General features: G+C 39.4%; 1 protein-coding gene and 1 long non-coding RNA gene across 11 annotated transcripts in view; both read right to left on the bottom strand.

The window, feature by feature from the left end:
- Nucleotides 1-1,299: 1,299 nt before the first annotated feature.
- Nucleotides 1,300-19,807, bottom strand: part of ORC4 (origin recognition complex subunit 4) — a 75,258-nt gene continuing 56,750 nt past the window's right edge. For all 10 annotated transcript variants that reach the window (XM_017342836.3, XM_017342837.3, XM_051849567.2 and 7 more), the window contains 5 exons: nt 12,473-12,559; nt 7,090-7,198; nt 5,931-6,026; nt 5,786-5,853; nt 1,300-1,612 (listed from right to left, as the gene is read on the bottom strand). In XM_017342836.3, the coding sequence (XP_017198325.2) occupies nt 1,424-1,612; nt 5,786-5,853; nt 5,931-6,026; nt 7,090-7,198; nt 12,473-12,559 (549 nt within the window). In that variant the 3' untranslated portion in view covers nt 1,300-1,423. The remainder of the gene's footprint in view (nt 1,613-5,785; nt 5,854-5,930; nt 6,027-7,089; nt 7,199-12,472; nt 12,560-19,807) is intronic.
- LOC138848998 (uncharacterized) lies at nt 15,900-17,254 on the bottom strand. Its single transcript, XR_011387297.1, has 2 exons — nt 17,155-17,254; nt 15,900-16,022 (listed from the first exon to the last, which is right to left on the bottom strand). It is a non-coding gene; the product is annotated as an uncharacterized lncRNA (long non-coding RNA).

Raw genomic sequence — 19,807 nt, 5'->3', positions numbered from 1 at the left:
GGCATTTTAAGCTCATAAAATTTTGTCATTAGACTGTTAGCTTTTTGGGCAGACAGTGCTTTTCAAATAATTCAGCAACTTTTTAAGGACCAGTTGCAGCTCAAGTATAAAGTCTTTGCTTTTAGTAATACTGATGCTACTGTGGTTACATATTTTGGAAAACTATTCCCCTAAAAATGTGTACACTATGACACAGAAACACTATGCAAGCCTTAGCCTTAATGAGATAGTATTGAAAAGTAACAGTGATTTGAGACCCAGAACTCTTTGTGGGGAAGGAATCACTATGTATACAAAAGAATGGGTTGTACTACTGAAGAGCTGCCTTTTTTTTGCACAAAAGCCAGATAACGTACTCCTTTTACTCTAAGAAATACTTGACAAGGAACCCATTCGTGAACATCCGGGTTTGGTGTCAATCAAACCTGAGTTGAATTCCAGGACCTCTCTGTCATTTCTAATTCTGATTCTGGACTCTGCCCTAGTTTTCCAATTTGTAAAAAACATTAATTCTTACAGAAGAATGAGTTACTAGCTACTTAAGGACAGGGATTTTGTAAACTTTCTCCCATGAACACAATATGCAATTAAGTAATCTTAAACAACTGAAGTCACTAATACTGAATGCTCAGTAAACTTCAATTTTTATCAGAAACCCTGTATTAGTACTTAGATTTCTAGCTTATGCTAAGAATTACATTTCTACATTCATGTTAGTGATTTATAGTCAGCTAACTGCCAAATACTTCCCATTATTCATGGGAGTAGTTTTCTAGGAATCTCAAGATACAAATAGGCAAATTTTGGTCCTTTTGGTCTAGGCAGGCTCAAGAATCTACATTTAAAAGACAAATCCTACAAAGGATTCAGATACAGATCATATGAACACCAGACAAAAATGTTCGGACTTTTTAAGCATTGTTCTTCCATGTGAACCATTCTCTGGCTAAGCTGACCAGTCTGCTGAACTAGAATTCCTGAATATGTAAGGAAAAAAAGTTATAGCACTCTACTACACCATAAGATTACTTCTAATACCTCAATTTTTACCATTCATTGTTTCTTCACTGCTTTAGTTTATGGTCTGTAAAAACATCTGCCTACTAATTTGAAATGAACTCTTCAAAGGGAGTGCATAAATGCAAATGTTACATAAGCATATAGTCTAACCCCTAAAACAGTTGCATTTATTCTTCTGAGTAAAATATGTCACTTAAGCATAATCTAAATCAATCACTGGAATTATAAATCAAGTAACTGCACAGGATTCAAAGGTAAGAAAAGACACAGCCAAGACACTTAACACATCAAACAATCTCTAATAAATACAAAAATATTTATAAGAAAATGTCATATCTTGTGAAACAATAACTTTTTAGTTCTTTATAGAGGAATGCATAAAATGCCAAAGCTGAAGTTACATTCATAACCAGCTTAGTGAGGATGTCGCCCACTGCCTAACATCTGTAGGACAGTTGGGGTACTTCTGCAGAGCATTCATAATTTGAGTATTATCCAAAAGTAGCTTCATCAGCTGGTACTCTCTCTGTGAATTTACTGAAGTTCTTTCGATGGGCTTTATTAGTTCTAATTGTTGTAAGTGTTCAAAAGCCTGAAAGATCAAAGAAAAAAGTTGAATAGAGGTGGAAAGTAAAAAATGTAACCCAGAGAACATTTATGGTTTTGGTCATTTGTAGAACAGAATACCAGGAAATAAAACTTAGCAAAAATCAATTGAGTTTAGAAACAACTAGCATAAACCCCATAAAAGTTTCATTACCTCTGGTAAAACAGTCTCAATGCAGTTTCTATGTCTGTATTGTTGAATGTAAATAGGACAGACTAATTCAGCCTGCACAGTATGGTTTTGTTCCTAACCACATTCTAAATCGATTCCTTCTGGTACATTAACTGACAAAGTGTTTGCAGTTCTCTTTAAGAACCCAAGAATCTAATAAGACATTTTATCACCTAGGTTGCTCAAATCTGCACTTATGTTTTGTTTCTACCTTTATAAGACTCTGCTGGGTAAAAGTTTAACGTGGGAGGCAACTCCTGTTCATGCCAAGTCTGTTCAGCTAATACTGTAAGTAATTTTTTCAACAGTGTAATGCAGGCATGAATTAGAGCTAACCAATTCCTGATACTATTAAGTCTGGCTGACATTGTCTCCTTCTTCCATCATCCCTCTCCAAAAGGGCTATTTACTATCTGCTTTCTCTTACCCTAATATTCATGTTTTTATGTGGCTTCTAACTTTGTTGTGTTAGGTATATTATTAGGATATTAAAGAATAATGGCAACATATTAACCATTAGTGATACACTGAAAGATTCATGAGCATTCCCTTCTTATAGCTTACTGTAAAAATACTGTTTGAAGGGCTGGTGCTGTTGTGTAGTAGGTAAAGCTGCTGCCTGCAGTGCCGGCATCCCATGTTTGCCAGTTCAAGTCCTGGCTGCTACACTTCTGACCCAACTTCTGGCGAATGTGCCTGAGAAAGCAGTGGAGGACAGCCCAAATCCTAGGGCCCTCTGCAGCCACATGGAGACAGTGAAGAAGCAATGGGCTAAACTGGTCATTGCGGTTATTTGGGAAGTGAACCAGCAGATGGAAGAGCTGTCTCTCCTTTTCTCTCTCTATAATTGCCTTTCCAGTAAGTAAATAAATAAAATTTTAAAATACTGTTGGAGGCCGGCGCCGCGGCTCAATAGGCTAATCCTCCGCCCTGCGGCGCCGGCACACCGGGTTCTAGTCCCGGTCGGGGCGCCGGATTCTGTCCCGGTTGCCCCTCTTCCAGGCCAGCCCTCTGCTGTGGCCAGGGAGTGCAGTGGAGGATGGCCCAGGTGCTTGGGCCCTGCACCCCATGGGAGACCAGGAAAAGCACCTGGCTCCTGGCTCCTGCCATCGGATCAGCGCGGTGCGCCGGCCGCGGCGGCCATTGGAGGGTGAACCAACGGCAAAAGGAAGACCTTTCTCTCTGTCTCTCTCTCTCACTGTCCACTCTGCCTGTCAAAAAAAAAAAAAAAAAAAAAAAAAAAAAAAAATACTGTTGGAATATATTCTCTATCACAAAATTCTTCTGCAAAGATAAACAGATACCATTGATTTCTGATAGTGAGAAAACGCTGGAGGTTCCAGATGTTGGGGCTCAATGAAATAAGACTTAAACTACTCCTAGGCAGCAAAATATTTTCCTTATTTAAAATACAGAATTGAGCAGTTGCAAATTATTTTTAAGAACTTAAATACTGTGATAGGCACTGGGCTCAGTGGTTTAAGCTGCTGTTTGGAAAGCCTGCATCCTATATCAGATTTCCTGGTTCCAATTCCCAACTACTATGCCCTTAACGATTCAGCTTCCTGCCAATGTGGACCCCAGGAGGCTGTGGAAGATGGCTGAAGTACTTAGGCTCCTGCTACCCATGTAGGAGACCCAGGTGGAGTTCGTGGTTCCAGGCTTTGACCTTCTGTAGCCCAGAATGTTGCAAGCACTTGGGGAATGAACCAGATGTATGATCTCCCTACTCAACACCCAACCTCCCCGAGGTCAAAGTAACTTTCAAAAAATAAATAAAAACAATTTTTGAATGCTTAGGTAAACTTTTCCACTTTTTAAAAATAAATTTATTTATTTGAAAGAATTACAGAGAAAAAGACACAGGGATCTTCCATCCACTGGTTTACACCCCAAATGGTCGCAACAGCCAGGCCTGGGCCAGGCTGAAGTTAGGAACAAGGAGCCAGGCGTTTCATCCAGGTATCCCATGTGCGCGCAGGGGCCCCAGTATTTGGGCCATCCTCCACTGCTTTCCCAGGTGCATTTGTAGGGAAATGGAGCAGTTGGGATTCAAACCAGCGCCCATATGGGATGCCAGTGCTATAGATGGCTTAACATGCTACGCTGCAGCACCTGCCTCAAACTTTCCACTTTTACAACTCCCAAAAACTATGAGATGTGGAGTTAGAGGGAAAAACACCACCTGCATGATGCTAAATACTCTGATTTCTTTTTGAAAAAAAAAATGGCAGCATTCTCTGCACTCCCATTTTTTGGTGGTACAAGAAATAAAATTGTGATTACTAGAGCCTAATATCACAAGGCTGTTTCAAGTCCTTGTTCTTCCACTTCTTATGCAGCATCCTCTTGATGTGCCTGGGAAGGCAGCTGATGATGGCTCAAGTATGTGGGTCCCTGTACCCACGTGAGAGACCTGGATAGAGTTCTTTGCTCTAGGTTTCAGCATGGCCCAGCCCTGGCTGCTGCAGGCATCTGGGAATGAACTGATGGTTGGAAGATACCTCTTTGTGCTTTCAGATAAATCATTTCTTTAAAGTAGTTCTTTGTATAAAACCCTCTAGAACTGTATTGCCCATATTGAGCATTCAAGTACTTGAAACAGAGGACTCCATTTTTAATTTTATCTGTTATTCGCTTAATTTAAAAACTAATACTTGGCTCAATCAGAAAATTGTATGTCTGGAATAATCTCAATATATAAATTACTTTCTCATTTATTTTATGGATTCTTTTTTTTTTTTCCAGAAAGATTATTTATTTGAAAGGCAGAGTTACAGAGAGGCAGAGACAAAGAGAGAGATCATCTATCCACTGGTTTACTCCCTATGTGACCGCAACAGCCAGAGCTGTGCTGATCTGGAGTCAGGAGCCAGAGGCTTCTTCCGGGTCTCCCACATGGGTGCAGAGCCCAAGGACGTGGGCCTTCTTCCACTGCTTTCCCGGGCCATAGCAGAGAGCTGGATTGGAAGTAGACAGCCGGGATTTGAACCGGCACTCATATGGGATGCTGGCACAGCAGACGGCAGCTTTACTAACCGCTACACCACAGCGTCGGTCCCTATTTTAAGGATTCTATAGAGCAAGTATTTCCAATGAATATTTAGAGGCTTGAAATGTGCTATAAACATAAACATACACAAAATTTCAAAAATTTACTGTAAAAGGAAATAAAGCTACATTCATTAATAACTTCTTATACTGACTGTGGTGTTTAAATATTTTTTATATACTGAGTTCGAGCTAATCCCCCCCTTTTTTAAGTCTTATGGGTAGAATGGAATCTAAAACTGTATCATATATTCACATTATCTTTATTGTGAAAAACAGTACCCTAAATAATACCTTAAGAGGGTGGGCATTGTGGTGCAGTGGGTAAAGTAGCCATTGGGGATGCCTGCATCCCATATCCGAGTGCTGAAATTCCAGTTTCATCTCCACTTCAGACGCACCTTCCTGTTAATATGTACCCTCAGAAGCAGCTAGTGATGACCCAAGTGCCTGGGCCCCTGTCACCCATATGGGGAACCTGGATGGAGATTCCAACTCCTGGCTTCACCTGGCACTGGCCTGGCTATTATGAGCATTTGTGCAGTGGGTAGAGGTTTCTTTTTCAAATAAATTAAATGTGAAATAATTTTAAAGTTTTAAATGACTCTTGTCTGCATTTTTATCTCCTTTTACTGGTGTGATGACAAGCAGTTCTTGGACTAGAATGAGACGATTACAGCAATGTTTTTTTTTAACTGTAATGAGTAGCTCCTTTTCAGGATGCAAGTGCTATGAATTGACAGCAGAGGGCAGTGCAACACCACAAACTAAAACAGAACTAGTTGCCTTCAAAATACTGAAACATTTTAAAATTTTTGTCTGTTTAAAAAAAATCCCTAATACTTAATGTCTGAAAGTGCAACTTTGATATATATATATTTATAATCAAACTGGATGTAAAAGCTACTTGTCTAAAAAACAGCAAACCAATCTTACCTTCATGACAACAGGTTTCTCAAAATTATAAACAGAATGGGCCTTTCTTTGAACAAACTTTTGAAACTCTGGATAGGAAGAAATGAAAATATCAGAACCTTCACACAAGCAATAGAAGAGAGAAACAATCAAAGTCTTAGCTCACCATTATAGACCATTTGAAAATTAAAGGGCTCCTCTTCATAGATGTCATTTAAATGTTTCATTGCTATAATAAGACAGATTTCCAAAACTGACAGACCTACAGTAAAATAAAAACTATGAGTTGTAGTTAAAGAGACATAAGATTATACTGTCTTCTGAAGGGCATAATACAGTCAAAGATCATAGCTTCGTGGGCTGGAGGCCAAGCCTCTCCTAGACCCAAATGGTTTCCATCACTATTATCTTTACAAACTTAAGTTACTTAACCATGTGAGGTTTAATTTTTCATAATCTGAAAAATAAGGTACTTTCTACACTTAGAAAAATTACAAGGATTAGAGACACGATAACCAAACATTCATGATATAGCCCACAGTAAACAATATATAGGAACTGCAATTACTGTTTTTAAATCACAAAGGTCCTTGGGTGGGATTTATTGAGAGAATCCCTAAACTTCTTCAAATCATATCCAAAACTGTACTGTTTCCCGGGAAAGAAAATGTTCATCAGAGACTCAAAAGGGATAATGAATCCCAAGTGACAAAAAAATTAGTGAATGCTCTTCAGTGGCACTGGTTTAATGAGAATGTCAGCAACATAGTCTTGCCTGGGTTTCCAAAGTGGCATGAGAAGTGTCAAGTTTCCATCACTTTAAATAGTAGTAGTAATGCCTTTTTAAGAACTGAGTTAGGGGCAAGCGCTGTGGCATAGTGGGTAAAACTGCCACCTGCAGTGCCAGCATGCCATATGGGTGTCGGTTCAAGTACCAAATGCTCCACTTCTGATCCAGCTCTCTGCTATGGCATAGGAAAGCAGTGAAAGATGGCTTGGGCCCCTGCACCCACGTGGGAGACCCGGAAGAAGCTCCAGGCTTTGGATCAGCGCAGCTCAACTCAGGCCATTGTGGCCAATTGGGGAGTGAACCAGCGGATGGGAAGACCTCTCTCTCTCTCTCTCTCTCTGCCTCTCCTTCTCTCTTTGTGTAACTCTTTCAAATAAATAAAATTTTTTTTTTAAAAAGAACTGAGCTAATGGTTCTCCATGAATATAAAAGTATTCTTAACATAAAATGATGCCAATGTTAATTTCGAAAAAAAAAATATATTATCTAAATTCAAACTTTTTATAACTAAAAAAATTATTATTAGGCTTCTCACCATGTACAATATTGGCTTTAGAATCCATGCTACACAGCTGGTTAGCCTCCATAAGATCTGCTGGAGTCACAAATGGATGAGATGCTGTTACTCGATTTAAAGCAAGCATCTAGGCAAATGTAGAATAGAGAAAGGATTACGTATTTACTGTGTGATTTTGGAGATATAAGAGGGCAAAACTTCTGAATTTGCATAATTTATGCCTAAGAGAAAGTAAATATTAATGCTTGGCAAAGGTATTCTCCAGTTTAGGTCTAATAAACACAGTATTTCAACTCATTTCATATTACTCTACAAATGTACAATATGAACAAATTCTTGCCACTCTTCCTACCCCTTTCCTCATGTGTAATTTACCCCTCAAAAGAACATTTCAAAGCGTAAGGTGATGAGAAGAAACAAAGTAAAAATGCTAATCAACCAGCCAAAGTTAGTGTAAGATAGAAAGAAGTCAGCTATTTTCTGTTTGATTGTACAAAGAATATCTATACCATGAAATAATTCTCCTTGAAAGCAGAGCCTGCTTCTTATTTAACTAACATTGTCACACAAATACCTTGAGATTTCTTTTTGCTTTCTTTATATACATAAAATTTTTCATAAAAGTTAAATTTTTTCATTTAAGGTTAGCAGATAAAAACTGGTATCATCGGGGCCGGGGTTGTGGTGTAGCAGGTGAAGCTACTGCCTGCAATGCCGGCATCCCATATAGGCACCTGTTCTTGTCCTAGCTGTTCCATTTCTGATTCAGCTCCCTGCTAATGCACCTGGGAAAGCAGCAGAGGATGGCTCAAGCCCTTGGGGGCCCTGCACCAATGTGGGAGACCCGGAGGAAGCGCCTGATCCTTGGCTTTGGCCTCACCCAGCCCTGGCTGTTATGGCCATTTGGGGAGTGAACCAGCGGATGGAAGATTTCTTTAGCTCCCCTCTGTTTCTTTGTAACTCTGCCTTTCAAATAAATAAATCAAAAATCTTCAAAAAGAACAAAAAAAATCCCTGATATCATCAGGTTAGAATTGAATTTTGGATAAACAATGAGAAACTGCTTAGTAAAAGTATATACCATGCAATATTTGGGATATACTTATCTTCCATCAAAACCCAGGCACAGGTGCCTTACTTGAGCAGAGGAGTTTGGCAATCCTTGTCTTTCATCCTCTGCCTGGCTGGAAACCAGGTCACCAGTAGCTGTTTCCCTTCCTCTGATGTTTCTTTTTTTCCTTTCACTTTTTTATTTTATTTTGAAAGGTAGAGTGACAGGGACACATACATACCTATCTACTATCCACTGGTTCACCTCCTCAAATGCCTGAATCAGTCAGGACCCAGAACTCTATCAAGGTCTCCTTTGGGTGTGCTCTGGTACTTAAGCCCTCATTTGCTCCCTCCCAGGATGCACATTATCAGGAAGCTGGATCAAAATTGAAGCAGGACTCAATCCCAGGTACCAGCTTAAGCTGCAGTGCCACACATGCCCTTCATTTTTCATTCTGAAATACTTTTTAACACGCAAAAAGACAACAGAGTAATACAATGCATTATCTATGGCCCCTTTCCCAGTTTAATGTAATTTTACAGAGATGAAGCCCCTCTCCTCCTAGACTCTCTAGACTTCTCCACACAAAATAAATCAGTATGTATTCCTAGAAAACAGAGTAATTTTCAAATATCATATAAATACTATTGTAGTTTCACAACTATCTTTTGACTTACCATCTATTAACAGAATTATCCATGTTGAGGTATCAATTCTACTTTATTAATTTTTGGCTGCTATACTGTATTCCTTTGGATATATCCATTATTATTCATTTTCTATTGATGCACATGTCATTTCAATTTTTTTCCTGATTATAAACATGATTCTAATCAGCAATCCTATATCAGACTTCTTGTGCTTTTGAGTTTCTCTAGTTACCTACTTAGCTAAATGGATCTCCAAAGCGACTATACACATTTACATTAAAAGTAGTAACTTTTGGGGCCCTAGCAGGTAAGGCTGCCACCTATGGTGACAGTATCACATATGGATCCTGGCTTGAGTCTTAGATGTTCTACTATGATCTAGCTTCCTGTTAGTATGCCTGGGAAAGCAGCAGAAGGTGGCTCAAGTACTTGGGCTCCTGCACCCACATGGGAGACCTGGAAGAAGCTCCTGGCTTCTGACCAGCCCAGCTCTGGCGGTTGTGGCCATCTGGAGAATGAACAAGTGGGTGGAAGATCTCACTCTGTCTCTAACTCTGCCTTTCAAATAAATGGATAATTAAAAAAAAAAAAAAACCTTTTTATATTCATACTATAACATAACATGTAAACGCTAATACACATCAGACTAGTAGAAAAGTCTAATTGCAGCATTTGTCTGTAATCTTCTCAAATGTAAAGATCTTCCACAGCAAAGAAAAAGATAATCAATAAAGGAATGAGATAAGAATATGAGCAAGCAACCCATCAAAGTAGAAGTCTACATTACTAAGCAAGCTATTATTTAATTCATTATGATGCATTAAAAATTTAAGAGGAAACTGGCAAAATAATAGTTGTTCCTGTTGACAATACTGAGGCAGAGATACTTTCCCAGAATAATGGGAGATATATATATATGTATATGTGTATGTATGTATTTTTTTTACTCTAAAAATTCTTATTAACCAAATTCCTTCATGATAAAAACAGCTGGTGCTAGTGCTGAGGAGCTAGTGTTGTGGCATGACAGGCAAAGCTGCTGTTGCCTGCAACAATGGTACCTCATACAGGTGCTAGTTTGGGTCCAGGCTGCTCTTCTCTGATCCAGCTCCCCGCTAATGGCCTGGGGAAAGCAATGGAACATGGCTCAAGTGTATGGCCCCCTGCCAGCCATGTGAGAGACCTGAAAGCAGCTCTTGGCTCCTGGTTTCAGCCTAGATGAGCCCTGGCTGTTGCAGCCATTTGGGGAGTGAACCACAGCAGGTGGAAGATCTCTCTCTGTCTCTCTCTCTCTGAAATTCTAATAAATAAATCAATCTTTGTTTAAAAACATAGCTGGTGCTGAAAATATCAGTGTACTTTTGATTGATGGACAGGAGATAAACTAATAAGTAGGAAGCCATATAAAAAGAAAAAGACTTAAATTTCCTTAGCAAAACAAGAAAAGGGAAGGCAATCTGTAACGAACATGGCAGAACCACAGAATAAAGTAGAAAAGAAACTTGAAGTCAGCCAGCCTTGGATGCAAGTATTGCTGACTAATATCTCTCAGATCTTTATCAAGTTATTTAGTGTCAAGGTGCCTCAGTATCTACAAGGGTAAGGATAAAAGTACCTAAGGAAAAAAAATAAGATTGTAGAGGTTAGTAATGTAGGTAAATTAACAATAATAGTAACATTTCTTGTCAAGAAATATTAGCAATTATCACTATTGTCCTATTACTATTAATGAATATTGACCAAGAGACTCCTAAAACCAAAGCTATTTTCTTTGAAAGGTATTTGCCCAAGACAATTTTCTAGAAATACTACACTAATTTCAAACTGTTAGGAAGAAGTTCTTTAATTTTCAGAATAAAGTAATTTTAATTGATATTGTTTAAAGTTAGATGCAATTACTTGGTGAAAGACTATGATTAACTAGAATGTATTCCAGGTATAAGATACTGGTTGATTTTTCAAAAATCTATCACTGTTACCCAAGCAAATCAACAGGTTAGAGAGAAATTATATAATCATATTATACTGATTAAGAGTAAGCATCTGACAAAATCCAACATCTACTCATAAACTCTCAGCAAGTTAGAAATGAGGAGGAATTACCTCAAATGTTTAAAGAGCGTGTATAAAAAATGCATAACTAACATCATTATATTTCATAGTAAAAGACTGAATGCTTTCCTTATAGGATTGAGAATGAAGAAGGATATTTACTTTAATTGTAGAGTTATTTCTAGGCACTGCAATAAAACATAAGAAAATCAGGATACACATTTGGTACTGTTATTAAAATGCCTCTTGGGAATGCACATTACGTATCAGAGTGCCTGCTTCAAATGCAAGTTCCTTCGCTTCCAACCTAGCTTTCTGCTATTGCATGCTCTGTGAGGCAGCAGATTTTAGATAGCGTAAGTACTTGCATCCTTGTCACCCACAGGGGAGAGCTGGTATGAGTTCTGGGCTTGCCCTTAGCTGCTGAGGATATTTGGTGTTTGGGGAGTAAACCAGCAGATGGAAGATCTTGCTCCAATCTCCTGCTCTGGCTCCAAATAAAATTTTGTTAAAAAGAAAAAAATAAAATGCATACAGTCTAAAAAAGCAAGTAACACCATCTCTATTCATTGTGATTGTTAACATGGAAAATCCCAAAGAATCTTAAAACAAATTCATAGAATTACTAAATTTAGCGAAATCATAGCAGATCAAAACAATCACATTCCTGTATAGTAACAATGAGAATACTAAAACCAAAATTTAAAAATGCTGTCTACAGGAGCCAGCACTGTGGTGCAGTAGTTTAAGCCAAGCATCCTATACTGACGTGCTGGCTAGAGACCTGGGTGCTCTGCTTCCGATCTAATTCCTTGCTAATGCTCCTGGGGAAGCAGCAGATTTGCCTGAGTGCTTGAACACCTACAATCCATGTGGGAAACCAGGATGGAGCTCTGGGCTCCTGGCTTTAGAAAAGACCAGTCCAGGCCGGCGCCGCGGCTCACTAGGCTAATCCTCCGCCTAGCGGCGCCGGCACACCGGGTTCTAGTCCCGGTCGGGGCACCGGATTCTGTCCCGGTTGCCCCTCTTCCAGGCCAGCCCTCTGCTGTGGCCAGGGAGTGCAGTGGAGGATGGCCCAGGTGCTTGGGCCCTGCACCCCATGGGAGACCAGGAAAAGCACCTGGCTCCTGGCTCCTGCCATCGGATCAGCGCGGTGCGCCGGCCGCAGCGCGCCGGCCGCGGCGGCCATTGGAGGGTGAACCAACGGCAAAGGAAGACCTTTCTCTCTGTCTCTCTCTCACTGTCCACTCTGCCTGTCAAAAAAAAAAAAAAAAAAAAAAAAAAAAAAAAAGACCAGTCCAAGCCATTGTGGCCATTTGGGGAGTGTACCAGCAGATGGAAGATCTCTGTCTTCACCCTCCTCATTTTCTTTCACCCTGCCTTTCCAAAAAAAAAAAAAACAACTTATTTAAAATTGTATCAAAATTAATTAAGTATAAACATTAAATATATTTATTATCTGTGTGGTGAAAAACATTACAAAAAAGATTAAGTAAAATGAGATACATAACATATTCAGGAATTGGAATACTCAAAGTGGTAAGCATGTCAGTTCTCCCAAATTTATCTATAGGTTTGATCATTTCCTGTGAAAACTTAATCACTTGGTGAAAGAAAGTGACTGATAAATCAAACTAATACCAACCAATAGCATGTGTAATGACCGCAGGTTTTTGCTGACATTGAAATGCTTCTGTAGTACTTCTCTCACACTTCTATCTTCTGAGAGACACTAAAGAAAATAACAACAGAACAATGTTGTTTAAAACCTAAGTAATATATGGGGTGGGCATTTAGCCTAGCAATTACAATGCCTGTGCCTCATATCAAAGTATCTGGATTTGCTAACCCAGCTCTGGGTTCTGACTCCAGCTTCCTGCTAACATAGATCCTGTGAGGCAACTGTGATGAGTTCCTGCCACCCACCACGTGGACCTAGACTGAGTTCCCAGCTTTGGCCCAGCACAGCCCCAGAGATTTCTCACAATTGAGGAGTAAACCTGCAGACAGGATTGCTCTGTGTGTCAGTCTTTCTCTCTCTCTTAAATAAATAAAAAAAAAATAAACCATACTAAATATAATCTTGTGCTTCATTGGTTGGTATACTTTTTAAATCTATCTGATACTGACTCAGTTTTCATATATTGTGGTTTTCAATGCTAAAATCACAAGATTTCAAGTCCATTGATTTTCTTCATATCCTTTAACATTAATCTGCTATTCCAAAATTTCTAGTCTAACAAGGGAAACTACACAGTCACACTAATGCAGCATGGAGCACAGAGAATGAGAGCTACTGTACCTGAGAGAAGGAGGAAAAGTATTACAAGAACATTTAAGCTGCACGAGTTACTATGTTAAAATGAAAAGGGGGCTGACGCCATGGCCCACTTGGCTAATCCTCCGCCAGCAGCGCCGGCACCCTGGGCTGTAGTCCCGGTTGGGGCGCGGGGTACTAGTCCTGGTTGCTCCTCTTCCAGTCCAGCTCTCTGCTGTGACCCGGGAGGGCAGTGGAGGATGGTCCAAGTGCTTGGGTCCCTTGCACCCACATGGGGGACCGGGAGGAAGTACCCGGCTCCTGGCTTTGGATCGGTGCAGTGCCTGCCGTGGCGGCCATTAGGGGAGTGCACCAATGGAAGGAAGACCTTTCTCTCTGTCTCTCTCTCACTGTCTATTAACTCTATCTCTCTCTCTAACTCTGCCTGGGCAAAAAAAAAAGTGGGGGGGGGGGGACATTTCAGTTATGGGAACTGTATAAGCATATAGGAGGATCGTTGCATACTGATAGACACTTTTGAGTTGCAGTTATTGGCAAATGAAGAATATGTAAAGAAAACAGAAAAAGTTAGTTGGAGGCAATTTCACCCAACAGTGAAGGAGGGTGTGAAATAACAGAGTGGTACAAAGACAAAAGAGAATTAAGACATTCATAGAAGGCATCTCTGATGGAGAATTAACTAATTGGGAGAAGAGAAGGAAATGACTGAAAGAGGGAAGGAAAAGTTAAAGATGATATAGGAGCAGAATGAACCACAAACAGTATAATGAGGTCAAAAAAATAAACCTTGGATTATCAGTTCTTATAGTATAGATGGAAAAATAAAGAGCAAAGAAGACAGAAGAGAACACAAGAGGGAAGTGATCCAGAACACAAGAGGAAAACTTCAAGACCAAAGGTGATGATCAACAATGTCTACTTTTCTAAATTAAGATAATTAAGATTAGAAATTCAGAGATCAGTAAGGTCCTCTGAGAAAGCAATACCTAAACGAGCCACATATCTGCAATGAATTAGGATTGAATGAAAAGTGAAAAGTACTTGGTAATGAGAAAAGATTAGATGAAAGGAGACTAAATTCAGAGGCGGCAGTTCCAAGAAGGGCTCGGGGAAGATTAACGGAATTTTTCAAAACTCACTGGCATGAAATAAGGATTCTATTTCCTTATTAAAAAATAAATCCCAGAAAACTAAGCATTTCTGTATTTTCTACATCTATTATTGCATGTCTTTACTTCTGGCACTACAAGAAAAAACCAGATTCAGGAGTAAGTTCTATTCTATTCGAAAGGAATTTCTAATATTTTCTCAGTAAATATGTTATCCTAGATACTATTTTAGTTATAGTTCCTACTATTTTAATATTACTTTTAGCTGTTGACTCTTATTTAAAAAAAAAAAAAAAACAGTCTTAAAGACTGGAAGAAGACTCTGTAGAACAGGTGACTCTCTGAATTGACTTCTTATTATTTATTTGAGAGGCACAGTTAGAGATAGAGAGAGGCCTTCCATTCGCTGATTCACATCCCAAATGGCTGCAACAGCGGGAGCTGAGCCGATCCAAAGCCAGGAGCCAAGAGCTTCATCCAGGTCTCCCACATGGGTGCAGGGGCCCTAGTACTTGGATCATCTTCTGCTGCTTTCCCAGGCCATTAGTAGGGAACTGGATCAGAAGTGGAACAGCTAGGACTTGAACCGGTGCTCATATGGGATGTCAGCGCTGCAGGCAGAGGCTTAACCTACTATACCACAGCGCCAACCTCTGTTTACATTTTAAAGGTACTTTTTTCGTTTATAAATTTTTATCATAAATAAAGGCAAATATATTTTGAAGTCCAGAGGATGAACATAAAATAATAAAGCTAAGAAATATAAATAAAAACATTTTAGAAATAGGGCTGGCACTGTGGCGTAGCAGGTAAAGCCAACGTGGTTGTGTTCCTATCCCAGTTGTTCCACTTTTGATCCAGGTAAGGCTAGTGGCCTGAGAAAAGCAATGGAAGATGGCCCAAGTACTCAGTCCCTTGACACAGACTTGGGGGACCTTGATGAAGCTCCTGGCTCCTAGCCACTTCAGGGAGCAAATCAGCAGATGGAAGACTTGTTTTCTCAGTCTCTCTCTCTCTGTTGCTCCGAGTTTAAAATAAATAAATCAATCTTTAGGAACAAAACCTTTTTTTCCCCTAAAGATTTATTTATTTATTTGAAAGGCAGAGTTAGAGAGAGGCAGATGCAGAGGCAGAGGCAGAGGCAGAGGCAGAGGCAGAGGCAGAGAGAGAGGTTTTCAATCTGCTGGTTCACTCCTCAAATGGCCACAACGGCTGTAGCTGGGCAGAAGCCGAAGCCAGGAACCTGGAGCTTCCTCTGGGTCTCCCACTGGGGGTGCAGGTGCCCAAGGACTTGGGCCATCTTCCACTGCTATCTCAGGCCACAGCAGAGAGCTGGATCACAGGTGTAGGAACCAGGACTTAAACCAGTGCCCCTATGTGATGCCGGCACAGCAGGTGGCGGCTATACCTGCTATGCCAAAGTGCTGGCCTCAGAAAGAAAACTTTTTATAGATAACAATTTTAGCTTTTCGAACTATTTTTCACTGTTCAGTATGGAAGAAATGTAAGAAACATGTAACTAAATATCATGGACAAACTATAGTCATGACTTTTGTGCTGGATCATATTAAGTCATCTATAAAGCTAAAGTAGTAAAATCAGAGCACTTTCCCAGGAAAAACTAAAGAAAACCACTTGGGACAAAAATAACTGATGAAAACATTTTCTCTTCAAGAAATAAGTTATTTTTTTCTTTTTAAAAATATTTATTTATTTGGAAAGCACAGTTACAGAGAGGCAGTGGCAGTGGCAGTGGCAGTGCAAGAAGTCTTGCATCAGCTGGTTCACTCTCCAAATGGCCACAGCAGCTGTGGATAGACGAGACCAAAGTCAGAAGCAAGGAGTTTCCTCCAGCTCTCCCACCAGGGTACAGGTGACCAAGCACTTTGGCCCTCACCTGCTACTTTCCCAGGCCATAGCAGAGAGCTGGATAGGAAATAGAGCAGCTGGGACTCAAACCAGCACCCGGAAGGAATGCTAGCCCTGCAGGTGGTGGCTCTACCCACTACACCACAGGGCAGACTCTGTAAATTACTTTTAAAATCCCTATTTGCCTTTCTTTGATAAAATACTTCAAAAGGTTCCCTGTATTTTGCCTTCCTATCTCTATACATTTAGAGCTCTGACTCCAACTCCCCCTTTTTCTAAAAGGTATTACTTTTTATTTCCATAATTACTTTATCTGTTTAGGAAAAAAAAGTCTATGTCATTTAAATGTTAGCCACTACTAACAAAAACTTCTCTCATTTTATTTTTTTGATTCCTTCAATATTCAAACACTATGAAATACAAGGATAAGGCTATTATCAATAATCAACTCAACTTAGCTGAAGTGCTTTGGGGAATTTCCTTTGAGGAGAATTAGCTAAAATTTTTTAAATTGCTCTTTTCCAGAGAATTCTCAGCTGTGCTGAGATGGGGCCTGTTCTGCTTATTTATTTGACTAATTTGAGTGCTAAAATAAACCTTGAAATCAAGGAGTTTGTTTAGGTTCAATTCTATACTGAAGCTATTTATTAGATGAGACTTGATGGGTGATTTATTATCTATACTACTGCTTTTGGTTTAACCTTGTTATTAAAAACAACTGCTAGGGGGATGGTAATGTGGCATAGTTGGTAAAGTTGCTGTCTGCAGCGCTGGCATCCCATATGGACACGGGTTTCAGTCCTGGATGCTCTACTTCCTATACAGCTCCCTGCTAATGAGCTTGGGAAAGCAGCAGGAGGTGACCCAAGTACATGGGCCACTAGACCCATGGGGGAGACCTGGATGAAGCTCCTGACTCCTGGCTTTGGCCTGGTCCAGCACTGGCTCTTGTGGCCATGAACCAGTGGATGGAAGATTTATTCCCCTCCACTCCCTCCCTCTCCCTTTCTGTAACTATACCTTTCAAATAAATAAATAAATAATTCAAAAAAAAAAAAAAAACACCCAAACCTGGATAGTCAGCACTGAGCAAAGGACAGCTCCTTTAATATAGCCCATCTCCTTTCCTTGCAGGGCAGGGACTCTGGCCATGGTGCTGACAGGTTTTTCAAGTGAAACTTATGCGTATTTGAAAGGGTGGTGGTACAAAGTGGTCTGGTTAGGAAAAGTAAACATTAGAACAAAGAGAAACAAATCTTAGTGGTTCTAGCTCTACTTTATAACACTGGTTTTAAGATTAAACAAAAAAAGGGTAGTGCTCACATTCATTCCTAGCATCTGCTACTAAGTTTGGGGGATTACAAGTGTCTTTAATTGCGATTCAGAAAACTAGTGCTGAACCATCCTAAATACAGTGTTACCATTTTATAAGCAACCCAGAGTTATGCTTTACCAGTAATCCCTCATCATTCTCTTAACTTATATACTGTCATTCCTTGGTATTCTCATGTGTGGGGAGGAGAGTAGAGAAGGGAGAGGACTGGTTCCAAGACGTCCTATGGACACCAAAATCCATGGATGCTCAAGTCCCATATATAAAATGGCCTAGTATTTGTATAACTTATACAATCCTTCCACATAGTTCAAATCATCTCTACATTACTTAAAATATTTAATGTTATGTAGTAACTTCAGAATAAAAGAGTGAGCAGGGATGGAAATTAAATCCCTAGGAGAGCGTAGATACTCTAGAATGGCTCCATTTGAATTTCTACCAATCAGAGAAACATACCGCTGGAATGAGACAATCAGATGTAGCAGGTCTGTGAGGCACTGAAAAATGGATCCAGAGGCTAAAGATCCAGAGTTCAGGTCTGCTCCAGGACTAGGTAAGAGAGTGATAATGTGAGGGTATCAAGTATAAACTGTTCCTAGAGAATTCTTATCAGGTAATGGAATCCAGTAACACATCAGAAAGATCATTCACCTGGACCAAGTTTGTTTATCCCTGGTATGCAAGGATGGTTCAACATTCACAAACCAATCAATGTGATACATCACATTAACAAAAACCATATAATTATCTCTGCATCTGTTGAGATACATATAATTATCCCAACAGAAGCGAAGAAAGCATCTGATAAAATACAACACACTTCCATGATGAAAACTCTAAACAAATTGGGCATAGAAGGAACACTACTCAACACAATCAAGGCAATTTATGACAAACCCACAGCCAGGATACTCTTGATTGAGGAAAAGTTGGAAGCATTCCTACTGAGATCTGTAACCAGACAGGGATGCTCACTCTCACCACTGTTATTCAATATAGTCATGGAAGTTCTAGACAGAGCCATTAAGCACAAAAAAGAAATCAAAGAGATACAAATTTGGAAGTAGTACATCAGGCTATCCCTATTTGAAGACAACATGACTCTATATATAGGGGATACAAAAGACTCCACTAAGAGACTACTGGAACTCAAAGAAGAGTTTAGTAAAGTGGCAGGATAGAAAATCAACAACCACAAATCAACAACCTTTATATACACAGACAATGCCATGGCTGAGAAAGAAATTCTAAGATCAATCCCATTCATAATAGATGCAAAAAAAAAATCAAATACCTTGGAATAAATTTAAGAAAGGATGTCAAAGATCCATATGATAAGAATTACAAAACATTAAAGAAATAGGAGATACAAAAAAAAAAAGGAAAAATCTTCCATGTTCATGGATTCACAGAATCAATATCATCAAAATGTCTACACTACCAAAGATTTTAGAGATTCAATGCAATAGCAATTTACAGATTCAATGCAATACCAATCAAAATACCAAAGACATTCTTCTAGATATAGAAAAAGTGATGCTGAAATTCATATGGAAACACAGGAGACCCCGAATAGCTAAAGCAATCGTACACAAGAAAAACAAACCAGAGGCATCACAATACCAGATTTCAAGACATACTACAAGGCAGTTATAATCAAAACAGTTTGGTACTGGTACGGAGATAGATAAACCAATGGAACAGAATAGAAATACCAGCAATCAATCCATGCATCCATAGCCAACTTATCTTTGACAAAGGAGCTAAAACCAATCCCTGGAGTAAGGACAGTCTCTTCAACAAATGATACTGGGAAGCAGGACCCCTACCTTAAACCTTACACAAAAATCCATTCAAGATGGATTAAAGACCTAAATCTACAACCTGATACCATCAAATTATTAGAGAACATTGGGGAAATCCTGCAAAATATTGGCACATGCAAAAAGTTCTTGGAAAGGAAAAAACCACAGAGGAACAGACCATCAAAGTCAGAATTTACAAATGGGATGACATCAAATTGAGAAGCTTCTGTACTGCAAAAGAAACACAGGAAAGTAAAGAGGCAACCAACATAATAGGAGAAATTATTTGTAAACAATGCAACTGATAAAGGATTAATAACAGAATATATAAGCAGATCAAGAAACTCCACAACAAACAACCTACTTATGAAATGGGCAAAGGACTTAAACAGACATTTTTCAAAAGAGGAAATCCAAATGGCCAACAGACACGTGAAAAACTGCTCAGGATCATGAGTCATCAGAGAAATGGAAATCAAAACCACAATGAAGTTTCACCTCACCCATGTTAGAATGGCTTTCACACAGAAATCAACAAACAACAAATGCTGGTGAGGATAGTGGAAAAAGGTACCCTAATCCA

Source organism: Oryctolagus cuniculus, chromosome 3 (genome assembly GCF_964237555.1).
Source record: "Oryctolagus cuniculus chromosome 3, mOryCun1.1, whole genome shotgun sequence".
NCBI classification, from domain to species: Eukaryota; Metazoa; Chordata; class Mammalia; order Lagomorpha; family Leporidae; genus Oryctolagus; species Oryctolagus cuniculus.
This window is presented reverse-complemented; position numbering and strand designations above follow the sequence as displayed.